Genomic DNA, 24,048 nt, shown 5'->3' with positions numbered 1-24,048 from the left:
AACTTAATGTCTACTTTTCCATCAGCTGCTGACCATCATGTGTGCAGCCTAATACAGTCTTTGGTTTACTCCTAACAAATCAGTGCAGATCCAATGGGGCCCGTTTTGACCCATCCGCAAATAGCAATTCTCCAAGTCAATTGGCTAGCCAATAAAACCTTCAAAGTGGACGGTTATATTTGCAAAGCGTCGCTCAAAGGCCCGACGCAGCCCGCTTGTCCTGCCCTCCTCCTGGGTGATATCAAAGACGCACACAACCTGGTCACAAATGAGCAACGGGAGAATATTTTTAGAGCAATCCAGATGCGTAATAAAAATGGAGACGAGAGGCGACTGATGTAAACCTGTGAGGCTTTGTTATTTACTGCTGGTAAATATTTGGGTGATGTTCCAGTTCCACCTGTGGAGAAACTAAAGGATTACGTATATTCTATAGAAACTGCAATAATCTTTAATTGACTGTGTAGAAAATTATATTATAAATAAAGTATCTGATCTAATCTAATGTATACCCTCTATGGATGCAAATATGGGACTTTTTAAATCCATGGGAGGCAAGTGCGTAATTATGTTTAGAGGGGAGGGGTCTCGTAGCCGGGGCTGAGGGGTATAAATGCACCGCGGACAGAGTTGGGACAGACAAACTAATACTGACTCACATCCTCCTAACGTCATCCTTTAATGAGTTTTAGCTTTCGTTTTTCAGCCAAAAAAAAAGAAATAAAATAATAACCTGCTTTAATAAAAAAGAAACAAAAATTTTGACCGTGATCAAGACATGGATAACTGGAAGATCCAGCTCGCCGTTGTGACTTTTTGTGCTCTGGTGCAAACCTATGAGGGACTGTCCTGCTGTGCAGAAGAGGAGAGGGGACTTTCTAAAGACTTTCAGGTGAGGAACTACGTTCAGCATGATAGGTTTACTTTGAGATCTTAGATTTGTAATTTTTTTTTTATTTATTTTTATTACAAAAATGCAATAAAAATAGTACCTCTTTTTTTTTTCTGGCAGGATGAGTCCGTGGAGAGCGGTCTGACCAACCGTGCAGTCGGTCTGATGAAAAGATCGAAATCCCTTCGCTTCTACGGGCTCATGGGGAAACGCTCAGGTGGCCTCCAAACTCATCCCTGCAAAAATAACTAAAAGAAAAAAGAAAGAAAATGAAATTATTTATGCATAAATAATGTTTTATACCACTTAAGATGAACATTGACAGCTTGTTTGATTCCCTCACAGGACCAAAGAGACCATTTAAAGTAAACAGACGTGAGTAATTTGATTTTAGTTCCAAAATGCATAAAATGACACTGGAAATATATATATATACACACACACACACACACACACAAATAAATTCTCCTTCTGTAAATGTGATTATCTTCCTTCTCACAGGAAATAAAGGAGAAATGTTCGTGGGCCTAATGGGGAGAAGCATTGCAAGTGACGGTAAAGCAAGAACACCAAAGAATTTTAATTTGAAAATATCATGGCAGCTTTATTGATATTAAAAAATATCAAATGGCTAATACACGTTAAACAGCAATGATTAAAAGCAGAAGGCAAAGACAGTCCCGTTAAAAATGTTTTCTGTTTATTACAGAACCTTTAACCAGAGTGATCCCATCCGCAACAACCACCGCGATCCATGTTTCAGAGAAACCATACAAGCAAGGTATGATTGTGTCAGTATAAAAACCTGAGGTTGTTTTGTTTCTATGTGCATTCCTACAGTGGTGTTATCATTCTTTTATGTTCCCAGAAAACTAAAAAAAACAAACTGTTTTTCCATTATTTGGCAGGTTCACCAGTGGAATGGATCCAAATCATGTATTGATGGAGCTAAATTTTAAAGTAAAGTACATGTTATTATAATCTATACAATTTTACACCAACCAAAGACCATAAATAATACTCCTAAAAACACACCCTGGTCGTAGTTTCAATTCATGCTAACAATTACTGCATTAAATCCAAACAAGAACAACTACCATTTTTAAAACGCACATTTCATGTAAGAAATAAAAAGAACCTGTAAATGCTGCCAAATGTAGTTGCGTTTTTTTTTTTTTCTTCCTTCAACAGACAAAGCAAAACATTCATGTTATCCACCACACTGGACTGTTTATCATTTGACATTCAAAGCTCAGCACACGTAGGAAGCTTGAAAACAAATAGGACTGATTGTTTTGAGTCAAAGACTACTCAGCTTGGAACGCATGATGCATGAAATATAAATGAAGGTAATATATAAAAGTAAAAAAAAAAAAAAAAAAGACACTGATAAGCAGAAATAAACGGGGTAAAAACGTGAAAGAAACGAACACTGATCTTTATTATTGACAGTTCATTGGTCTAGGCTACTTGTGGCTGGTGAGGCTGGAGGTGAGTTCATTCAGTAGCCTGAGGATCTTAGTGCTTATGTCCCTTTGGGAGGGGTCCACTTCAGTGAGCTCGGGTCGATCGTTTTGTTGCTGTTGCCTCGCTTGATCTCCTTCGCTTTCCACTCATCAATCAGGTCCTGGGATGAAGAATAAAAGGTGATGGCAGATTTCAATCAAAAGACAATGCATTAGAAATGAGATGGCAAGTTCATTTAGAGATCAAAGTTTCAAGATTAATGGAAATAATTAAAACAACGCAAGTTTAATGCATGATTTCATTCAACCAAAGGCAAATTAATATTCTTTTGATTCGGTTATACTATTTAAGATGTCATTTTTTATTTAGGGCTGAGGGAAATTATGCAATATGATGGCTTATGGATATGGAAATGCGGCAATAAAATGACAGACTGTAGATAATAGGGAATTAGCAGCGTGCTCTGAAGTCTTGGAAAATAAAACATAAAACAGAGGCTTCACAACAAACCGTCATCTTACCTGCCGCTTCAGTACTAAGTGCTTTCCCTTCCAATACTTCAGCATCTGAAGAGACTGCAGCGTGCTCACTATGTCCACCGGGTTGACGGCCGTTTCCTGACTGATCTCTGCACATCAAGAAAATATTAAAACATTTGTCGTACCTACGTCTACGGCCTTAAACACATGGAAATGGCTCTTGTAATGTGTTAAGAACTCTCTGCCATCACTCAGTCACATTTTAGCATACGTAATGAGCAACCTGAATTATGAGCTCCGTGTTCTCACCTTTGATGGAGATCTCCTTGCCTTGAAAGTTGTACATGTATCTGAGTAACACTTCCTTCCAGTAGCTGCGGTAACTGATAAGGCCCAGGTCAGACAGAGGTCTCTCCGGTGAGCCCACCTTCTCCTCCACTTTCGACAGCAGGTAACCTAAACAAAAGAAGAATTTGCGTTCATTATAAAGCTACGTGAATCATTCTCTCTGATAATCCTCTGAATCAGTCTGACACAGTTAACATATACATACTGAAGTCAATGAGCATCTTGCCAAAGCCCTGTCTCATGTACTGTGGCATCGTCAGGATACAGGACACGTTGTAGTTCAGGAAGGAATTTTTCTCCTTGAAGCAATAAAAAAAAAAAATGATTAAATTGTCCTTTAAAGAAAAGATTTCACTTATATATTATAGAACCTTTTAAAGGATAAATTCATGGTATACATATGTAACATTATTGAGCCCTGTTTTTCTTTTACCTTGGAAAAATATCCCACTAAATGGCAACCGGTGTTGTCAGCCTCGGTCATGACATAGAAGAGGAAAGGCTCCACGTCGTAGTAAAGCGTTTTGTGGTCCAGGAAAAGCTTGGCAAGTAAACACAGGTTTTGGCAGTAGATCTGGGGATGAAGTGGCATTTAATTACTTCATTATGATGGCTTTTTTGATTGGCTTTAAAAGCCCATTGTTCTGATGTTTGCCAGACAAAATCAAGTGGTAAAAGAAAGTCTGAGTCTGCCCACCTTATTCTTTTTGCCATCAACTTCAAATACAGATATAGATCCCTTTCTGTACACCTCGTCTCCTGGGGGATGCTTCCACACACACTTAGCCTGAAAAAAAGGAAGAAAACATTCAATCACATTTGTATTATTTTTCAAATAACTGAGCATGAGAGGATATATTCAACACATTTATTTCAAGGCGGAGAGCCTTTAATTACTATTATCAGTTAATTCCACCACATAATTTGTTTCCGTAGCAGATATCTCAGAAACAAGACGCCCAATATCCCTGGTGTGTCACAGACTTTGGGACTTCAGTCTCTAACTCTCACCATGTGCCGCCTGAGGATGGTCTGGCTCTTCATGTACTTGAGGCAGAACTCGCAGACGTAGAGACGACCCAGTCGTGCATACTCCTCCGGATATGGCGAATGATACCAGGTGTCTAACTCGTAGCGGCCGAACAGGATGGTCTTAATCATGTTGCTGCCTTCAGTGATCTGGCCCTGGATACGTAGCTTCTCCTGCAGGACACAATGCAAAAAAAAAATTAATTAAAAAAGAAAAGATTGCAAAGGCACCCTGTGGTAGAAAAAGTATAAAAAGCTTTTATTTAAACATGGCAAAGTATAAAATCTGATCCAATTATCTAGCAAAAAGTGGGGTCCTGAAAAACTTTATAGGGACACCTGGCTGTTCTAATAAGTGGAAACAGAGGGATACTAGTGTGTGTTGCATCCAACACTACACTTCACAAAAGTGACCCCATTTTTCCTTTCCAGGACTATGAAGAAAAAGAGAGATTTCTTGCAAGCATGACACTGGTGGAGATATGAAGCAAAGCCTCACCAGGTCTTCAGAAGCACGGGCCTGAGCTTTCCTGAACAGCTCCAGGTCATAGTCACTGGTGATGTTCTCCAGCAGGGGCTCTCTGGTGTTGGCGTGCGCCTGCCGATGCTCCTGCAGACGAGACAGAAAAATCAACAAGAGATGAGATGAGGAAACGCCATGGAGGAGTCTTAGTTAAAATGAGCGTAACTGAATGTTGGAGTCGCAGTGGTTTACCATGTGCTTTTCTTTCTGCTCCTTCTGTAGGCCAGAGTTACGGCCCTTCCTCATCTCCGCCACTTGCTCTTTGTATTTGCTCTGTTTTGGAGTTGGTGTCTAGAAATCAAGATAAAAACAAAAAAAATTACTTGCCAACTAGTAATATAAAAATTGGGCAATAACAACTGAAATCCTACTCAAATAATTCAATTTAATGTACATCGGCTCAATTAACAAAACCACTTTCATAACATTCACAGACTTGCTGTTAAAAAAGTAAATTACAATCACTGTAAACCCTACTACCTGGTGACGAGTTGCATGGCGTGAATTGCTTTCCTCCTGTGTCTTCACCTCCTCCTCTTGTTTCTCCCGGCTGATGGCTTTCACCTGTCAATGAGAAGTCACAAATGGGTTATATTTTTTTTTTCCCTCCCTCAATTTTGCTCTTTGATACAGGGATTAGATGCAGCTTCAACTGCCAAACATTATTTTAGGTGTGTTAGGGCTTAACTCATCATATGATAACAATCTTTTGGTACATTTTGGGTGTGATCTCAAGTTGTTATAAAGGTTCAGCTTTAAGCCAGAGATTCTCACTCAGTAAAATATAATTAACAGCCCACAAATCAAATCCCTTAGCATACCTTTCATTCACATTCTCTATTTGGTTACGCTGTTGCCACAAGTTGACGCTGAAGGAATCAATCAGCAAAAAAGTCATTACTCTACTCAAACTCTGGAAATCGTTTCAAAAGCAGTTAAACTGCAATATGCAACATTATAGGAGAAGTCTTTTGTTTTGTGTATTTATAACAACAACATGTTAAATAACATAAGACTCGTGAGGCTCTTTGTATTATGATAACTTGAGAATGAAGAGTGCTCAGCCTGTCAACACGTATTCTTCCCAACAAGTAGGTCTTCAGGTAACATTACTTACATAGTGCATGCAAAATATCAACTATTTATTTAAAGGCTACTTACTGAACAATAAAGATTTCACAATTTCTCTGTACTGTTTATAAAGTTATAGAGCAGCTGCAGTGGAGCTCCAAGTGAGGATCAAACGACTTTTCTCTTTACAGCACAAATGAATAATGAGTCAGACCACGGTTAATGAAAACCACATAAGCGCTAAGGTATGAGGTGGAAGCCCTGAAACTCTTCAGCACAATAAAATATCTGCGGTTTAGGTTTCGTATTTAAATGACATTGTTTCCAGTGACAATTCATGAAGTGGCAATTCATGAAGTCACAATTGAAAATGTTTACTGGATTATTTCTATTCCAAAACTTTAAGCGAAACTGTTGCAATTTGTTTGGCCACTAGCCACTTTATAAAATAAGTGCACATATATTGACTGTACTATGAAGAGGGAAAGCTGTTATAGAAAATAAGGGACAAATATGGGGGTTGCTGCAGCTCAGTAGGTAGAGCGAGTCGCCCAGCGCGATATAAAAATGAGACCATTTACCATATGTTGGTTAAGCCATATGCAACAAATTTCAAGTAAAACCTAACAAATTATTTCCGGCATGTAACTAAAACATTTAACCAGCTTTTAAAAGATACTCACTTTGCACTCATCAGCTGAAAGATTGTGGTAAAGAGGGCAACCCGATACAGCAAAGTGACGTTCATGTTTCCCTGTGAGGTGACCTGAGGGATTAGAGAAAAGAAAGTTTTACTAAATTTATAATATTACGATGATACAGGAAGTTCAAATATAGAAAGCTTGATACTTATGTTCTCATCAAACAATTTTTTTGACAAGATATGTATAAAAAGGGCACAAATATTACCAAGAGAATTACACCCTGGGGTCGGACATTTCATGTTGAAGTTGTAGGTTTCGTGACAGCGGCGGCGTTTTGGGCGATGGGAAAGGTCCTTATCTGAGTCTCTGCTGGCTTGATCTTTGGCCTGGCTCTCATCGTGAGAGGCATTGGGGCTGGAGATGTCCAGCTCAGATTCGGAGGAGGGTGCATTACCCGTGGGCGTCAGTGGCGGAGACTCGTCGTGATCTGCCGCTCGCTTCAAGTCTGGGGTATCTGAGGGACAAGACATAAAACCATCATCCCCTTTAGGTGAACGAAGAACACTGCAACAGCTTTACATTGCCTTTACTGAATATGATGGCCCACCCTGAGAGCTTTGGCTAAGGCGAGTAGAGGCTCTGGTGAGGCGCTGTCTCTTTGTCACGTTGCCATCGCTTTCTGAACTATTGGTCTGTTCCCTTTCGGCAGAGGAGTCTGAGTCTTCAGTTCCATCTGAACCACTCCCAACCATGTGTCTCTATCAAGGTGGAAAAAATCATTAATGAGCAGCACCCTACACAATTACAAGATGAAGTAAATTACACAATAAGAGGTTTTACACACTTAATGGGGCATTTAGATCATAAATATTCTCTTTACATTCATTTGATCAGCAACCGAAAAGCAAGAGCTCTCTGTGGGTTTTCCACTGCAATGCTTTCAGAAATGCCACAATCAGCTGATAGCTGGCTTTGAGCTGTTCTTTTTGTTGTTGTTTTTGCATAGGGCTAACCAGCTGTTACCAACATTTCAGTCTAAATACCTAACGTACGTGTGTTTACCACTGTTCGTAATTGCCACTTGATGAGAAAGTCAAGTAATTTTACAATTGTTAGTCACAGTAATAGCTTATACGAAAAAGTAGCTCGTCTGGATAGCCTCCTCAACCCTATTATTATTGTTGTTAGCTTAGCAGGTCACGTTATCCAAGCTGCTACCGCTGCCCCGGCTAATAGATAAACGGCACCAAATCGTATTGACAATTCTATCATATTAGGATGCAAGGCTTACGGACGATATGTTGGCTGAATATATTTTCACATCACCATACATAGTCCCAAGTGATGTAGCCTTGTGGCAAATTCGGCATACACGGTACCCACAAACAATCGTTAAATTCGAATAAAGCCTAAGGTAAAGTTTAGTATTTGGTTTAGCTCCTTGTTACCGCCCACTAAGGTTTAACCTACTTCAATGTTTGCTAAAAGAAACGTTGACCAACACAAAAATACAATGAAACTGAAAGACAACGAAAATGCTTTAAATTCAGCTTGGTGGTCTGAACAAATAACGCAAATGCCACGTTTTAGCGCGTCCGACTTGTCGGATAATTGAATGGAATATGGTGGGAGCTCCGAGCTAGAGAGAATGGAACACATCGGTGCTAACTTAGCTAACGTTACCCTCCTGTGCGACCTACATGTCTTCTTACCTGTCGTCTACGAGGCATATTCAACTTCTCGGCTGCTACTTCATGGGTGTTTCAAGCAACAAACAAGACAAGCCCAGTAAACGTTAAATAAAAACGTCCAAAGAAACTATTTATTGATTTTTTCCCCCTGCATTAGTTCATATGTACACAGCGTTGTCTCGGTCTCGCGCGCCACATTCCAGGCACAGACAGAGAAGAGAATTGCACTTCCGGTAACAATGTGAGGGCTTCCAGGCCAGCAGGGGGCGACGCCGTGCCTCACCAAAGAATTATGGAAGGACGGGAGTTGATCGACAGCCTCAATGAAAATACACCATATGGTTTGGTACATTCAAATTAACATCGTATTAGCACAAAACGTTTCACTAAGCTTTACAGAAAATAATAAGGTTCATTACTCATCTACAAGCTGCAGTGACTATATTACCTCTTACTGTTGATACTATTTTATTGAGCATGAAAAATTGTAACACTATTTTCGTTAATGATTTTATTTCCAATTACCACGCAGTGTCTTAAAGATATAAATAGTATTTACAGAATAAATATACAGTATTTTGTCCCTAAAAAATGCCCTTGTTCTTTCTTGCTTCAGTCTTCTCCTGTTACATTTTCATGTTGGTGGAAACTTATTTGTAGAACTAAAGTAACCATACAAAAGATAATCTGAGAACTATGCTGTATGTTGTGTTTATTGTATGTATTTACCGTCATACAAACTAATCCCTCACTTTCCTTCATTGCATGGTCTAAGTAACTAAATAGAAAGAAAACTAAAATAGAAGTGTAAGCCAGTGTTTTCCTGTAGGTGGACCGATTTATATATATTTATATATCACTAAATGTAATCTCTGTAGAGAAGAAAAGAAAAAGAAAAAAAATAGTAGTATTTAATGTATTTAACTTGCATTGTCCTGAATGCTGTTTCTGCATTTGTTCCATTTGTTGACATGTTGTTTTCTTTCTCCCTCCCCCGCTGAAGTGTTGCAGAAGATGCCTCTGTTTTCCCGAGTGTTCCACCGTCAGACTATAAAGGGCAGGGAGAAGGCTGTTGAGGGCAAGACTACGGGCAGCTGATACCAAACCGCTCTATATATAGATTCCTGGGCCTGGTCACTGCGTTCGAGGACACAGCCACACACGTTTTGCCTTCCCGTGGTTAAAACTAACAAGAAAATAGCTTCTCTTGTAGTTTTAAACAAGAATTAAAATGAACAAACCTAAAATTGCCAGACCGGACGAGAGGTAAGTGCTGCTAGTCTCTTTGAGTTGTGGGCGACTACTAACGTGTTTTTTTCTTAGCATTTTGATTGTGAAGCGGTTTTATTCTTGGAAAAAAACAAGATGTATGTAAACTATGATACATTTCAACCTCACAATCTTACCTTTTTTTTTTTAACAGTCAGCCTGCACAAGCACTGTGGTATGACAGAAAGAAATATGTCACCGTTACCTTCTTGGTTCACAAACCTAAAGATGTTCAAGTGGACTTCCAGCCAGACAAAATGATTTTATAGTGAGTTCAGTAAAATTCCCCAGACTGAAATCTTTGCCTTGGCTTCTGTCTTGTGTAACTTGCTCAGTGCGACAACAGCTGGGTGGTAGAAAATGTGATTTACAGTTTCTTTGACAACCACGTTCTGTCTGCACAACAGCTGCAAAAACGACACAGATGACGTGATCTACAATGAGCTGCACTTCTACGAAAAAATCTATATCAGTGTAAGCACCTTCTAGACAAAATCATGTAACTCATTTGATCTGATGCATGCTCAGATAAGTGTTCAGCCATTGTGATGTTAAATATGTGTTTTAATCCGGTTATCATATTAAAGGACTCCAGAGAAAAAGTCTTTGACCGCACCATCAATGTCTTGCTGAGGAAGGTGAAGCCTGATTATGCATGGCCTCGTCTCCAGAAGGATCCAGCGAAGGTACGTGTGTGTATGTGTATTCAGACTGATCAGTCACAACATTGGCTCAGCTTCATGTGGATTTTTATAAAATCTATTACATGCCTTTAAAAAAAACACCCTAAGTAGACATGATATTTTCAAGGTGAAGCTTTAGATGAGAATAAATTAAGATGCAGTGTTTCTGCCTTACCCTACTACTGTATCTTTGTACATAAACATAAAATTGGGTGTCCCTTTTCTGTCCTTTTGCAGCCCAGTTGGATTTCTGTGGACTTTGACAACTGGAGGGACTGGGAGCATGAAGAAGATGAAGGAAAGGAAGAGTACGACAGATACGTAGATGTAAGTGATTTTAATATGCTCAGTCGTAAAATATAGGTTCAGATTTCACTTTGTGTGCCTTACGGTCTTTTTCAAGTGTTTTGGTTTTGTTATTTGTGTAAAGAGTCTGGTTTTGTTTTGCAGATGATCCAAGAAATGGCTAGCAGTAACAAAGGAGAAGCACCAGATATGGGGGATCTCAGTGATGTAAGTGACGTGTTGCGGTTGGTGTGAATCTTACCTGTAAATATCATGGAGTACAATCTCTCAATTATAGTTAAATTGGCAAACCATGCAAACAATAGTACTTGCTTGACTTAAACTCCTTTAAACTCCATAACCTTTGCTTTAGAAATTATTACAAATCTTCTGAACATGTATACTGTGAATCATTCGTTTAAATGTGAACACTGACCATTTGTCCTTTCTCTTCTCCTACAGTCTGACTGATGTTGGAGGCTGCTAGAAGTCTGTAGCTATGGTTACTGAAGAGAGTCCTGTTTTCTGAAGCTTGTAATATTGCTTAATACTGTTTTTACATGTATGACTTTTCTATGAGAATATTTATTGACATATTTTTGTCCACTCTACACTGGCATATCATTTCATTTTAATAAAAATATGTTTCATCTACCATCACTTGGTGTTATTTAATTTACAGATGATTATAGATTTTGAAAGTATCACAGAGTATCATTCACTAATTCGTCCATGTATTCCACAATACACAAAGAAACAGATTAAATAACAAAAGTCATAGGAAACCAGTAGTCTATGATACATGTCACTAGATTTTCATTTCTTAACTTGTGTTTTGTTTTTTGTTTTGTTTTTTATAAAGACTGAAATCTGTCAAATTATGTTAATTTTGGTGAAATGAAAGATCGTTTTTGGTGTTGATAGGTAATGACTTTTAAAAATGTGTAAATGTTTTAGTTACTATCCTGTCATTTTATACACGGATTTTTATGACGGATTATAGGTGGTAGAACATGTTTTCTAGGGATGGTAGGAAATTAATTATGTGTGATTATTTTGTGTGTTAATATTGGGTAGACGCAGAGACACCAAGTTTTATTTACTTTCTTACTCTAATTCCTTTCTTTACTAATTTACTTTTTTTATAGCCACAAGGTGGTACTGTTTTACCGTTGAAATGAACTACATTGTTTAAATAATAATAATCTTTTAAAGACAGAGTTTGTTGTTATTTGATTGGTTCGGTTGATCTCATTTCAAGTAATTAAAGTCAAACGAACAGACTGAGAATTTTATCTTATTGGAAAAAACAGAAAGCATACTTGGGTTTTTCTTTGGGGACAGTTTTTGCAGGAGAAACAGTCATAAATCGCAAATATACCCTAACCCTACTTGCTAGTGATTAGGTGCAGTGAGTGGTACAGTCCTGCACCAAATCTTGTCTTCGTGAAGGTTGTGGTATTCAGCATTAAAATCAAATGCTGATTGATGTTGATTTAACGGTATTTTCATAAGAGAACCAGGGTTTTGTTGTACTATCGAACTGTTATACTGGGAGCCCCACTTTAGTCAGTAGGCTAAGCCAAATGGCAGAAACACAATCATGTTTAACAGCACCACAAACTACATCCTCCAAAGTGATCATCCAGTGGAATTAACAGGATTGTTACATTTGAATGCATTCGTTTTCACTGGTGTACTTAATGAACTATTGCTATTTTTCTCTAAAACTACAATAATATAATATGGTGGTGTACTCTTTAATATGCCTATATCACGTGTTGAATGTATTTTATTACCTTTTACTGAACCTAGTTTGTTTTTATGCTTCGGTTTCAAAACAAAATTATGCTTTCTTTTCCCTTCCTTTCCCTTTTTTCTTTGTTTAGCATGTTACATTCACATTCGGGCAACTTCATTTAAAGGGGAAAAAAAAGTCGAAGCCGCTAAGTTTGTGCCATGTTGCTATCCGTCCTGAGCTGACAGCTGTGGTCCGGTCTGTTTCACTTTTCTGAACTCGTGTTAAAACCAGGCAAAGTTTTCCTCACAAACAGCCCAAAATGGCCTTTCAGTGTCAACGGGACTGCTACATGAAAGAGGTATGGACGTGTTTGATTGCACGAGAAAGGACGGCATCGAAATATATCAGATAGATATAGCAATAATCTGCAAAAAGGATTAGCTTGGGTGCTAAGCTAGCTGTGACCACTGTGACTAATGGCACGTTTATTGAAGCACTTTTCACTTTTATTGTTGATTTAACTTTTATTTAAGTATAGGTTATTTGTTTTTTTTTCATGTGTATACTGCATTTACTTGAATTGACACAATTTAAAGAAATCTCCCAAACGTTATGGTTATAATAAAAATCTGAAAAGCGAGATTAATTACCGTTATTAATTTTGTCAAAACAGACTGTAATAAAAAGGTTTTGCACAATTCATACTTCTCCCACGTTGCAAGGCTTTCAAGCTTTTTATGTCCTTTGTTTCCTTTAGTTTGTTACCTCTGTGATATCCTGCTGCCCAGCCGAGCTGAAACATGAAGTCAATGGAAAGAAAGAAACTCTGAAAGGATTCAACGTGAAGCTCCAAGACACCATCTTGTTTCCCGAGGGAGGAGGCCAAGTAAGCTCCTTTTTCAAAGTCTTACTTCTCCATTTCAGTATTTACTGCACACCAATCAAGTCCTATGACTGAACATGCATATAGGGACTTGTTTGTGTCTGAAGTGATACTGAGCAAAGCCACCTCCATAATAAACGGGCACGTTATGTGTTGTAATCTTTCAGCCGGACGACCACGGTCTGATCGGAGATGTCCCAGTTTTGAGGGTGACGAGGCAGGGTCCAGAGGCCGTGCATTTTGTGGCCTCAGCTCTGGACGTGGGTCAGGAGGTGCAGTTGAAGGTGGACTGGGAGAGGAGGTTTGATCATATGCAGCAACACTCAGGTTAGGAACACAAAACGCATGATGTGTGTTTTGACTGGTGCCTCCTCCGTTAGGTTAAACTGTGAATTCATGTTATATTATTATTATTATTTTTATCAAGTACCTTGTGTTCTTTTTTTTTCTTTTCTCTCAGGTCAGCATTTGATCACAGCTTTAGCCGACACGATGTTTGGATACAAGACCACATCCTGGTACTTCCCCATGGTGCAGATTACCGTTCCTGTGAACATGACATAAGACTTGTGGCGTTACTTCTTCATATGTTCTTTTCTTCAGGGAACTGGGGCGTCAGAGAAGCACCATTGAGCTTGACACTCCCTCTGTGAAACCTGCACAGCTGCAGGAGCTGGAAGAAGTTGTAAATGCGAAGATCAGAGCTCAAGTTCCTGTGACTGTTCAGCTTCTCTCTTTAGATGACCCTGCTGTGGAAAAGGTGTGTGTACGAAGATTTTTATCAATACGGGCTTTCTTTTAAATGTATTAAACAAGTCTGTGTGTGTGTGTAAACCAGGTGAGGAGTCGAGGGCTGCCAGACGACCATGCAGGGCCCGTTCGGATCATAGATATAGAGGGTGTCGATGCCAACATGTGCTGCGGAACCCATGTGTCCAACCTCAGCCACTTACAGGTGCCAAGTCATGCATTAAACATGCTTTACACTTAATTTATGCCCCTTTTTATAATTTGATTTATCAGGTGATTCTAAAAATGCTTAATTTTCTTTTTCTTTTTATCTGATTTCTTTAGGTAATAAAGCTATTGGGAACTGAGAAGGGAAAGAAAAACAAAACCAACCTCATCTTCCTGGCAGGAAACAGAGTTCTGAAATACGCGGAAAAAAGCTACAGCACAGAGCGTTCCTTAGTGTCTCTTCTGAAGTAAGTTAAAAGTCAGAACACCACCTGAGTGAAAGTCGTTTTCAAAGGTGAAAATAAGGAGAAAAAAAGTCTTTGTTTGTTAACAAACAGGACTGGACCCGATGAGCACGTCGAGGCAGTTGACAAGTTGCAGAAGTCTGTGAAGCTGCTACAGAAAGTAAGAGAGTTTCGACCGTTATTTCTTCTCTCTTTGAGAAGTGTGTAGGAATTTAAAAGCTTTTGCATTATGTTAGAACAGATGAGGATGTGGAATAGCTAGTAGAATGCTATTTATTTCTTCATTATTATATTGTTTCGTATAAAAACAGATCCACGTAGGCCACCCTCCTCTTAAAAAGTTCAGTCTGCTCAGATTGGTTTGCTCCAGTAGCCTCAGTGCTTCCCACTGTACCACAGTGTGGCTGGAGAAGGAGAGAAGCAGGGGGCGGCGAGAGGGGAGATCATATCTTGAGAAACGTCTCACTTGTCTGTACAGTTTTAACTTTATTTAAGTTCTTTGTTTTTGTATAAGTGAGCAAAGTGACCGGAGTCAGATTCCTTGTATGTCCACACATGCTTGGCTAATAAAGCTGATTCTGATTCTGATAGTGCAGGATGAATCATTTTTCAACAAATTTGAACCCTCTGAACCATCATTATTTGTACTGGGTCTGATACCTGCATATAGATGATGTGTAGCTAATATCACACAAAAACATACCAACAATTATTTTTCCATTCACTTTAAACTGTCTTTGTCAGACTAACCTGAGCCTGCTTCGAGACATGGCTGTCTTAGTCGCTCAGAACTTTAAGAATGACCCCCAGAGAGGCAACTTCTTCACCCTGCACAAGTAAGAAATTCTGCTTCAAGTTCCTTTTTTTTGTGGGTATAGTATGATACATTGTAACCCAATATCTTAGCACAATCATCAGTACGAGAACTTTGGAAATAAAACTTTTTCTTCCTCCAGAAAAGAGGGCGACAATGAGTTCATGAACATCATAGCCAATGAAATAAACACTGAGGTAGGGTCATAGCCAAACTTCTTAGCGCTAGAAATCAGGAGAGAATTGTTATTTTAAAGCCCTTTTTTGTCGGGTCTTAGGAAACTTTGGTTTTCCTGACTGTTGGGGAGGAAAAAGGACCAGGTTTGTTTCTGCTGGCTGGACCCAGTGGACCAGTGACGGAGCTAGGACCACGGTAAGAGACCCCACCACGTATTAATCAAACCACTACCAGCAAAAACAAAATGTGGGTTGTGATTGTTTCTTTGTACCCTTCAGCGTGTTAGAGTTGCTCCAGGGGAAGGGGGCTGGGAAGAACGGACGTTTCCAAGGCAAAGCCAATAGCCTGGCACGTAGAGGAGAGGTGGAGGCCTTATTGCAGCAGCACTGCAAACATCACACCACAGATGAAGAATAAACCCAGCAATCCTTCAGTCACAATACATGTTTGATATTTGCATAAGGGAAACAATTAATTTTGCTTAATCACATTGTGTAAAGAAAATGATGTGTTAAAGTACACATACTAAGAAATTCTCTTAAAAATGTAAATAACTGGGAATGACTGTACAACATGTGCTGTACATATCTTGTCTATTTTAAGTATGAAATGTGAAGTATTGGATTAAGTCATTCAAAAAACTAATTTGTCAACCTTTGTCTTGTTAAGATTATGTTTTCATAATCCCCCCCCCCATGTGAAATCCTGTTTTACATTTACATGAGTTAAATTTATTACATGCCCAGGTCAAGGTACACTAGACTCAATAAAATAGTCTTAATGGAAAAAACACTTTCAGACTCCCGCTGCTATGTTTTACATTTTTAATATTATGCATTTTGTTGTGAGAATGACATATACAAGACAGACAGTACTGAAATTTGTCACAAGTATTTGGCATATTTAAGGTAAAATAAGTAATGCAATCTAATACAACAGCTGTGCAAAGAAGACCTTCGTGATAACATAGAGTAGTGACCTTAGTGATACCTATAACAAGTTAGTGTCTTTTACATACAGTGCATAGTTACTAGAACATTTCAATAGTAAAACCCAGTACACCATAACCACTAAATACCGCCTTAATATTGCCCCGGCAGCACCTTAAGCACAACATTTATTATAGGAGTGTTGTATTAGATTGCATCACAGTGTGCAGTGGTTTGAGTTCTCTGGCGAGCTAACCACAAACGTTCTGGTAATCACAAGTCCTTATGTTGCCACAGTGCAAATGTGCAACTCCCGTTACCATTAAAAAATACTACAGACATTATAAAACATTAAAAACATTTGTAGATATGTTCTGCCAGTATTCATGTCCAGTCAAATGGAAGTACTGAAATGTCCTTGGCGTTCAGCTTCCACTGCTCCTCTAGTGAAGAGCTATTGGAGCGGCTTTACAATCTTCATTGAGATGTAGTTCTGGAACAGTCAAAAGAGAACAATCACATCACTGATTGGTCAGCTGTCTTATGCATTACGTTTAAATTAAGTCCTAAAATCTTGGGGAAATATTCATTTGAACCAATCATTAGTGACATAATGACAATAGAATTTATGACACAGTATATCCAGTGGTTTCCTTCTTGTTAGTCCTTACCGGTAAAGAGTACAACAGGATGGCGACGAAGAGGAGCACTATGGTGAGGATGATGAGGCCGATGAAGAGGCACCTAAACTTTCTCCACAGAATGAACTTCATGGTCTTACATGGATTTGTGAACCAAAAGAAGGATGTTTCTGGGCGCCTGGCAATCATATAGAGAAAGCATGTTTGTTGTTTTGTTTGCCACTTCTACTCACCAGCCAATCTTGTACAAAAAGTTAGGCTCTTACTTGGGTGGGTCCAACTTGGGGTTCATGTTGGGTTCATCTCGTCCTTTTCCAGCAGGTCTCTCATCTGCATCAGTTTCACTGACAATTTCCAGTGTCATCTCCACTTTGCCCTAAAAACAAGACAAATAAACTTTACAAGATGAACTTATCAATCAGTAACTTTATTATTATACCCTAGTGCAGCATTCAGTGGCATGTAATGATATAGAGTAAAATTTATTTCCTTCCAACTCTGTTATTACTCGTTAACATACTCAAAAGTGCTACTGTGGACAAGGCATCATCACATACATATACATATTACATATACATATTACTCTATCCCTGGTGTAAAAGCCATTTATACTTACACCCAGGACCTTCTTCCCATCCTGTTCGATGGAACAAGGCCACCAGCCTCTGACTGACTGCTGAGCAAACAGAGACTTGCTATCATCTGCCTTCTGCGGAGCGTTTCCCTCAAACTCCATCATGTCCAGAGAGCACTTCTCTGGAGTCTTTGTAGGAGCCACCAGGTTACGCAAATCCAGCTCCAGCGCACCTGGGATTACAGCGTATTATGTTCAGTCAGGTATTGTATAGGTTGTCTAATGGACACATGTAGTTTTGACTTTGAATAAAGTTTCTAACCTAGGTAATCATCCAGTGAAAATTTGTCGTTATCCCAGACCTGAACGATCAGCTTGGGGGGAATCCTGAACTCTGTTTTGTCAAGACTCCAGAAATGTTCCTGGTTGGATGAACAATCATCTTTTAGCTTATTAATTTCAACAACATAGGTCTTACTTTTTATTATAATGGACTTTATGCTATACTAAACCAATAATGACAGGCCTCACTTTCTTGGACACGAGGCAAAGCTGTTCAGTTGGCAGGTAGTCAAAGCCAAAGACGTAGCGCCAGTTAAAGTTGCCATCTCCATCCAGAGACCTATAGTGGACATCTGTCTTCTGCTTGTCCTCCTCCATTCCTGGCATCCAGCTAGCCAAGGGATCAACATGTGTGATCATTCATTGTCCTCTTGACATGAATCCTCCATCACAGTTATTCATCTCATGAATTAAATTAAATAAGTACCAGAAAGGCTGACAAACTGTGGGAAAGACAAGTACTGTACACGACTACACATACAACTCTAAACTTGAGCAAAGTGAATGCATTTGGGCAGAATTAGCTCACCCTTTCACATAGATGTCACTCATGCGTTCTCCAGTGATGCTGGTCTCATCCAAAGTCACATCTGTGGTGTTCCAGATGACAACACGCAGAAAATACCTGAACATTAGAACGTGGCCGATGTTAAATCAGTGACATCTAATGTGAGCGGTACTGAAAGCACTGTGGAGGAGCACAGCACATACTTTTTGGGCTTGCGTGGTGTGATGTCAAAGGGAGGTCCAGGTACTCCAATGGCTTTGGGGAAAACATCCACCCACATCTGAAGTTGTCCCTAAAGTAGCACAATATATAAGTTTTAGAAAATAACCCAGTCTGAAGTGGATGCACGCATTAAAAAAATATAGTATGTGTATTTGACCTGAGAAAGATTGGGCTGGAAGGTGCTGTAAAGGGTCCTGGTCTCCACATGTTCGGGGACAAGTCCTTGTGTTCTGAGCACGTGCAGACAGAGTCGTTCATGAGCTGGACCCAAGTGCTGATGAATTTTTTTGTTGTTCTCTTCAAGTAAAAAAAACAAAATCATATTTCCATTACAGACTAACACTCTAAAACACTATAGTGTGTGCAAAGCCTACAAAGTACACTAAATCGTTGCCAAATAAAATAAAGTAGGCTGATTTTAACTGTATTCTTGTAGTACATTATACTTCATTAGAGAAATAATAAGCTCCTGAACCAGTACCAAACTCAGCCAGTGTGTAGTCTTTTCCATTGAAGGTAAGTGAGGTGCCGTTATCTTCGGTCCTGGGTTTGGATAGCCCTTTCATACGAGCCAGGTTCTCAAGGATCTGAGACGGCTTCAGCTGATCCCTCCACTGGTTGACACCGGAACTACAACAAAAACAGGGAAAAGATTCATTAAACTACTGGACTACATCTTTTCTGAAGAGCATTTCAGATTTTCCTAACCCTAACCCTAACCACTTGAACAAAGGTCGTGTCCAGGTGCTTCCTTACATGCAGTAGGTTTGCGGAAGACCGCAGTAAGAGTTGTATCTAGACAGGAAGCGGTTCTCCAGGTCAATCACCGTCTCGCCGACCTTCTCGTCACGGCTCAGTTGGTCATAATCATAGACCGAGATTTTCAGGTCCTTATCCTGGGGCAGGAAACACGTCATCTCGAACATCCTAAACGAGAAAAATGAGTGCTTACTAAATATATAGTGGTTTTTCCATTTATTTGGAGGACAGTTTGTCATGTCACATTTTCAGATGTTTTAATTCCTTGATATGTAAAGTTTACCTTCCAAACACGGGGTTGATGGTGTTGGGTAAGTAATGATCTCTGTCATCAATTGTCTTTTTTCCTAGTGATATTTTTATGTATGGGTCACACTGTGCAAGAGAGAAGAGACATGTTCAAGCAGACTATGTGGTTGTTTGCTGCTGTTAGTAACGTTAATATAGATCAATTCTCACCATGCCGTTATTGTCTTTGGGCTGAAGGTCGATGGCCCGGACCACGTAAATCCTGACCAGACATTCCTGAGGTCCACTGTCTGGTAACTCTCTGAACTGTCGGGGTGGAGGAGAAACTCCGGGGTCGTCTGGCAGGGGGTAAACCTTGAATGAACCCTGGAGATGCGAGAACACATACCAGACAGTACAATCAGGTCATTCTAACCATCCACTGGCTTTGAGGTCAACTTTACTGCAGTAGCTAATTATAATCAAGCTAAGGTCCAGCAAAGATCTCTCTCCAATCATCTGTTTGCCTGTTTCGCTAAAGTCTCCAAACCAGTCAGTCTTTGCTATTTAAATTCATTCTGTCTCTTCTTTTCAGACCGTCTGTTGTGAAACCCTCCATCACCTTGTTCTCCCCGTCTCCACCTCATCCTGGTTTGACCAAAGAATCTAAAATAAACATTAACCCTACTGCTTCACCAAAGGCAGTATCTGGATTCCAGGGGTACTTGCCCCTGTAGCAACAGCTGTGATTGCTCCACTTGGTATTGACTATTTGTGCTTTAGTATTTCTGGCTGCTTCTCCATCTCCGCAATTTTCAAATTGATTATTTTGGATCAATTAAGACGGAAAACGTAGAGGAAAGGTTAACTGAGGAGGATTGGAGATACAAACATTGTTAGGACTTGTCTATGGCAAAATTTAGGTGAAAGTTTTAGTCGCCACTGTTGAATGTGAAATAGGAAGTAGAAACAAAAATTGGCCCAATTGGCAAAAAAGACACGCCATCAACTAGTATTTGGATGGTGTTTTTACAGACAAGTATAAATTGCTTGCACTAGCTTAAGTTACATGTGTATGTTATACAATCTATGTTCCCCATTTAATTGTGTGTATTTTTTCTGAATGGCATCAAACTACCTTGAGCTCTCCAACCACACTGGGGTCATCATCTCCATTTTCATTCTTGCCTCTCAGCAGTTTGAAGGTGTTGCAGAAATCCGTCAGCCCTTTGAAGTCTTTGACATCCTCTAATTCGCATTCGTAGACCTGTAAATCCACACAGTCACATTCAGAAAATAACTACTCGTACATAAATGAATGGCACTCTATGGGTATTGTTGAGGGAAATCAAGCTAGCTTACTGTCAGGGTATCATATCCTTTCTTGACGTAAGGGCGACATTTCTCTTGGTCACCAGTGGAAGCGTAAAATTTACTCCACCAATCAACTGTCTCCTTTTCCTAAAATTGCATTGCATCTTGATTATATATGTCTGTATAATTTTCTACAATTTGTGTCAGAATCTGAAATTTCATATTTTACACTCACCTTCTCTGCAAGCTTTGGGGTAAGAAGTTGTAACAGGGCACAAAAGCAGAAACAAAAGTCACAAACAGGCACATAGAGCAGTGGCTTAAATGCAGAAAGACATACAGTCTACAGTAAAGGTGAATTGTGGTGAAGGGAAGCTCAATGAAAGAAGCTGCAATTTAATGATCGACCACAATTCTGTGAAACAAGGGCGTAACAAAGAGATGTAGACTATTGTGCACGCTACTTTACTGTTTCCACAGCTTTCTGGGACACTCCACTTCACTGATGGGTCCAGATGGGCCCTTTCTGTCTACTGTGAGGGGGCAAAATGTCTGCTGGGAACTTCATCTGTCCACTGTACATGTATGGACAGTTACATAACTTGTGTTATTTTAGCGATTTAAGTTACAGTTGAATATGAATGAATATGGGCTTAAAATGCTACTTTAATTTGATTGCATTCACATCCAAAATGGTCAGACTTGGAATCACCTCCAGACCTTTTACCTGCTTAATTCATAGAATTGATGGAATATCACAAATATATGCAATGCTTGGCCGTTCATGTGTAAACAGATTAAAGCTGAATTTTAACCACATATTCATTATGTATCTGTAACTTGAATACGTTAGCTGTAAACAGCTAAAATAACAGTTCAAACATGTACAGTAGATACCACATATATTCTGGCACAGAGCCCTCCAGAAAAAAGGTCTCCATGTAGGAGAAGGTTACCTTTGGGCTAGTTATTTCCCTCCAGTTCAAATGTTCGTGCTGCGCAACACTAACAGTTGCTTCACATTTAGCCTCTAACTTTGGAATAATTTTTACATCTAGGCATTTTTAATGAGATATCTCCTTTATGTGTTACGCCCTTGCTGTGATAAAAACAAATAAATAAATAAGAATAGTGCCAACTACATTTGGCCAAATCACAGTTATTGTGGCAACATGTATTCAGATTTAAGGGATAGATTTGAATTCTTTGGAACGTGGTTATATGAGGTCTGGTAACTCTGAACTGACGTGGCAGCAACATAACTTATTTTAATAACCTACAACAAGTACCACCTTAGAAAAATCCGCTTTAGTTTATGTGATGTTTTTTCATAGCGCTGATGTTTTCAAAGTTTAAATTACTGTTTCTGTCAGCGGAGTCTGGTGGCTTTGAAGAGAGCAATATATCATCATGATAATATTCTGAAGCTGTGATAATTACATGATGGACAAGTACCTCATACAACCGCATTTCAAAGAAACCGAATTATCCCTTTAACGGCATTGAGGCAGCATTGTGATGGCTTTGCTGAGATGCTTGCTGTAGCGCTGTGGACTGAGTGATTCTCTGGCTTCCTGTGTGATTGGTGCCAAGCCTTGTGGATTAAAAAGCTAAATTAAGTAACCATACATACAAAGTGGGAGGAAGGAGTAGCCATTTTGTTGAGAGCGGTTGACATGCTGTGAATGAACTGTAAGCCAGAGTAATAACGTTTGTCAAATTTGACTTGAAAAGTCAAATTCTGAACTGGTCAGAAAGAAGGCAATTCAGTGAGAGTGTGTGTGTTTGTGTCAGACATGGCTGGCGGTTACCTGAGCTTCTAGCAGAGGCCTCGATTCATCCATGGTAATAGAGACGTGTGAGGGAGGTGAGGCCATCATCAGAGCCACTGTTGATGATGAGAGGACAGCATTAGAGCGAGTCAGATCAGAGATCAGAGATTTTAAGATGATTTTTTTTTTCTGTTTTTATCCTTACTTTTAGAAGACATGGCTCCCTCTGCAGTGATGACGTACGGGTCACATCTGAACTCCTCCAGAGAAGAGATGGTGCATTGGCCTACCACAGGCTTCCTGCCAAATGGACGGTGGTCGATCACCTTCAGCACGATGGGAGGCGTATACATCTCATTCTTTGGAAGGAGCTGGATGAGAAGTGTAGAAAAAAATTAATAAAGGATTATATTAGTAGATGGTTTAGATTTTATATATTAGAATACAATGCGAACTTAAAGTCAGGAAACAGTCAGTTAATTTATTTTTACAGATAGTGCTCAACAGCTTTATATTACTTCATTTTTTGTCCCTCTCTGAAACTTCCATGATTCATTGCTGCGCACACCCCTATGCTGTCATTACCACTTTGATGAAGAGGACGGAGCTGGGGAAGTTGGGGTTCCTTTTCATGTTCTTGATGACTGCTGACTCCACCCTCTGCCCCCCACACTCCACCACAAGGCTGGGCGACGACACCGAGGCCAGCTGGTATGTCTTCATGTTTCTCAGACCCCATGCAAGAATCTGAAATAAGAAAAAAAAAACACACACAAGAGGAGGATTTAGAGACAAAAGGGATGCACAGTTTCTGCAGTGTATAAATTTGCGCATTACCTCCACGGCAGTGAGCTGCACAACAGGCCGGATGCCCTGAGGAACCATGTAGAGGTTCTCTGCTCTCATTGGGGGAACCAGAGGAAGATTTTGGTCACCTGCCTACAGAAACAGAGATGCAATGTATCCATCCAAGATAACTCCCAGAGACACAGAAAACATACCCGTGTTTTAAAGCAACATTATACTGTCAGTCGCTGTGAACAGTAGAGTGCTGTAATTACCACTTGTGGCCACAGATTGTCACTGTTGTCACTGCATTTCCAAAGTTTTATTGCGATAGTTTTTTTTTGTTTGTTTTTTTTAAACTTTCATGCCAAACCTTGTCATTTAGAATGAGCTCAGCGGCCACAAGTGCCTCTCCCGCCTTCTGCCCCTTCTGGAAGATGGGATGCCACAGCAGCTTGGGCGTCTCATCCATGCCAGGATTCAGCTTTATCATTGGGGTGCAAACACTGCGGCCCAGCATCTCATCCTTACCCTAGAGAAAACAAGTGCCACAATTACATCCAAAATAACAAAAAGGGGCACATTTAGGCGCAAGTGGAGAAGGTTAGAAGAAATGTGGACTTCAGGGGAAGCAAAAAAAACTACACAAAATGCAAATATCAAATCAAAATTTTATGATAGAAAGTATGTTTGTTTTCCATTGTTCCAAATATTTCAAAAGTGAAATAAATCACGAAAAATGTCAGGAAAGCATAAAAATGCTATATAATAAAAT

The 24,048-nt window shown here is 39.6% G+C and overlaps 4 protein-coding genes across 7 annotated transcripts in view; 2 read left to right on the top strand and 2 right to left on the bottom strand.

Moving 5' to 3' along the window:
• The first annotated feature begins 660 nt into the window (after positions 1–660).
• On the top strand, positions 661–2,070 carry si:ch211-131k2.2. Its single transcript, XM_047608537.1, has 6 exons — positions 661–892; positions 1,013–1,109; positions 1,238–1,267; positions 1,394–1,447; positions 1,602–1,673; positions 1,801–2,070. The coding sequence occupies exons 1-6, from the start codon at positions 779–781 to the stop codon at positions 1,833–1,835; spliced, it is 402 nt and encodes a 133-aa protein (XP_047464493.1). The 5' UTR covers positions 661–778; the 3' UTR covers positions 1,836–2,070.
• Positions 1,470–8,358, bottom strand: kat7b (K(lysine) acetyltransferase 7b). The gene is made up of 14 exons (XM_047608536.1): positions 8,166–8,358; positions 7,061–7,211; positions 6,719–6,967; positions 6,493–6,575; positions 5,219–5,302; positions 4,931–5,029; positions 4,715–4,825; positions 4,198–4,389; positions 3,884–3,973; positions 3,620–3,760; positions 3,392–3,485; positions 3,148–3,294; positions 2,881–2,987; positions 1,470–2,519 (listed from the first exon to the last, which is right to left on the bottom strand). Exons 1-14 carry the CDS (start codon positions 8,181–8,183, stop codon positions 2,418–2,420), a joined length of 1,668 nt encoding a protein of 555 aa, XP_047464492.1. The 5' UTR covers positions 8,184–8,358; the 3' UTR covers positions 1,470–2,417.
• Positions 8,359–9,188: 830 nt separating this feature from the next.
• Positions 9,189–15,855, top strand: LOC125022158 (alanyl-tRNA editing protein Aarsd1-like). The gene is made up of 17 exons (XM_047608539.1): positions 9,189–9,410; positions 9,568–9,681; positions 9,821–9,887; positions 10,001–10,099; positions 10,334–10,423; positions 10,547–10,609; positions 12,880–13,008; positions 13,173–13,332; positions 13,466–13,523; positions 13,609–13,765; positions 13,844–13,960; positions 14,080–14,210; positions 14,301–14,367; positions 14,952–15,043; positions 15,164–15,218; positions 15,299–15,393; positions 15,477–15,855. The coding sequence occupies exons 1-17, from the start codon at positions 9,376–9,378 to the stop codon at positions 15,613–15,615; spliced, it is 1,668 nt and encodes a 555-aa protein (XP_047464495.1). The 5' UTR covers positions 9,189–9,375; the 3' UTR covers positions 15,616–15,855.
• Positions 15,856–16,008: 153 nt separating this feature from the next.
• myof (myoferlin) overlaps positions 16,009–24,048 on the bottom strand; it is a 30,116-nt gene continuing 22,076 nt past the window's right edge. For 2 of the 4 annotated variants that reach the window (XM_047608532.1, XM_047608533.1), the window contains 22 exons: positions 23,647–23,805; positions 23,325–23,426; positions 23,073–23,234; positions 22,693–22,858; positions 22,527–22,603; positions 22,349–22,405; positions 20,951–20,962; positions 20,764–20,862; positions 20,540–20,668; positions 19,633–19,788; positions 19,457–19,548; positions 19,171–19,341; positions 18,896–19,044; positions 18,572–18,711; positions 18,396–18,484; positions 18,214–18,309; positions 17,874–18,015; positions 17,665–17,764; positions 17,385–17,575; positions 17,035–17,144; positions 16,799–16,946; positions 16,009–16,620 (listed from right to left, as the gene is read on the bottom strand). In XM_047608532.1, coding sequence (XP_047464488.1) covers positions 16,582–16,620; positions 16,799–16,946; positions 17,035–17,144; positions 17,385–17,575; positions 17,665–17,764; positions 17,874–18,015; positions 18,214–18,309; positions 18,396–18,484; positions 18,572–18,711; positions 18,896–19,044; positions 19,171–19,341; positions 19,457–19,548; positions 19,633–19,788; positions 20,540–20,668; positions 20,764–20,862; positions 20,951–20,962; positions 22,349–22,405; positions 22,527–22,603; positions 22,693–22,858; positions 23,073–23,234; positions 23,325–23,426; positions 23,647–23,805 — 2,586 coding nt within the window. In that variant the 3' untranslated portion in view covers positions 16,009–16,581. The remainder of the gene's footprint in view (positions 16,621–16,798; positions 16,947–17,034; positions 17,145–17,384; positions 17,576–17,664; positions 17,765–17,873; positions 18,016–18,213; positions 18,310–18,395; positions 18,485–18,571; positions 18,712–18,895; positions 19,045–19,170; positions 19,342–19,456; positions 19,549–19,632; positions 19,789–20,539; positions 20,669–20,763; positions 20,863–20,950; positions 20,963–22,348; positions 22,406–22,526; positions 22,604–22,692; positions 22,859–23,072; positions 23,235–23,324; positions 23,427–23,646; positions 23,806–24,048) is intronic. The other 2 variants (XM_047608534.1, XM_047608535.1) reach the window with 1 other exon arrangement.

Source organism: Mugil cephalus, chromosome 16 (assembly GCF_022458985.1).
Source record: "Mugil cephalus isolate CIBA_MC_2020 chromosome 16, CIBA_Mcephalus_1.1, whole genome shotgun sequence".
In the NCBI taxonomy this organism is placed as follows: Eukaryota; Metazoa; Chordata; class Actinopteri; order Mugiliformes; family Mugilidae; genus Mugil; species Mugil cephalus.
This window is presented reverse-complemented; position numbering and strand designations above follow the sequence as displayed.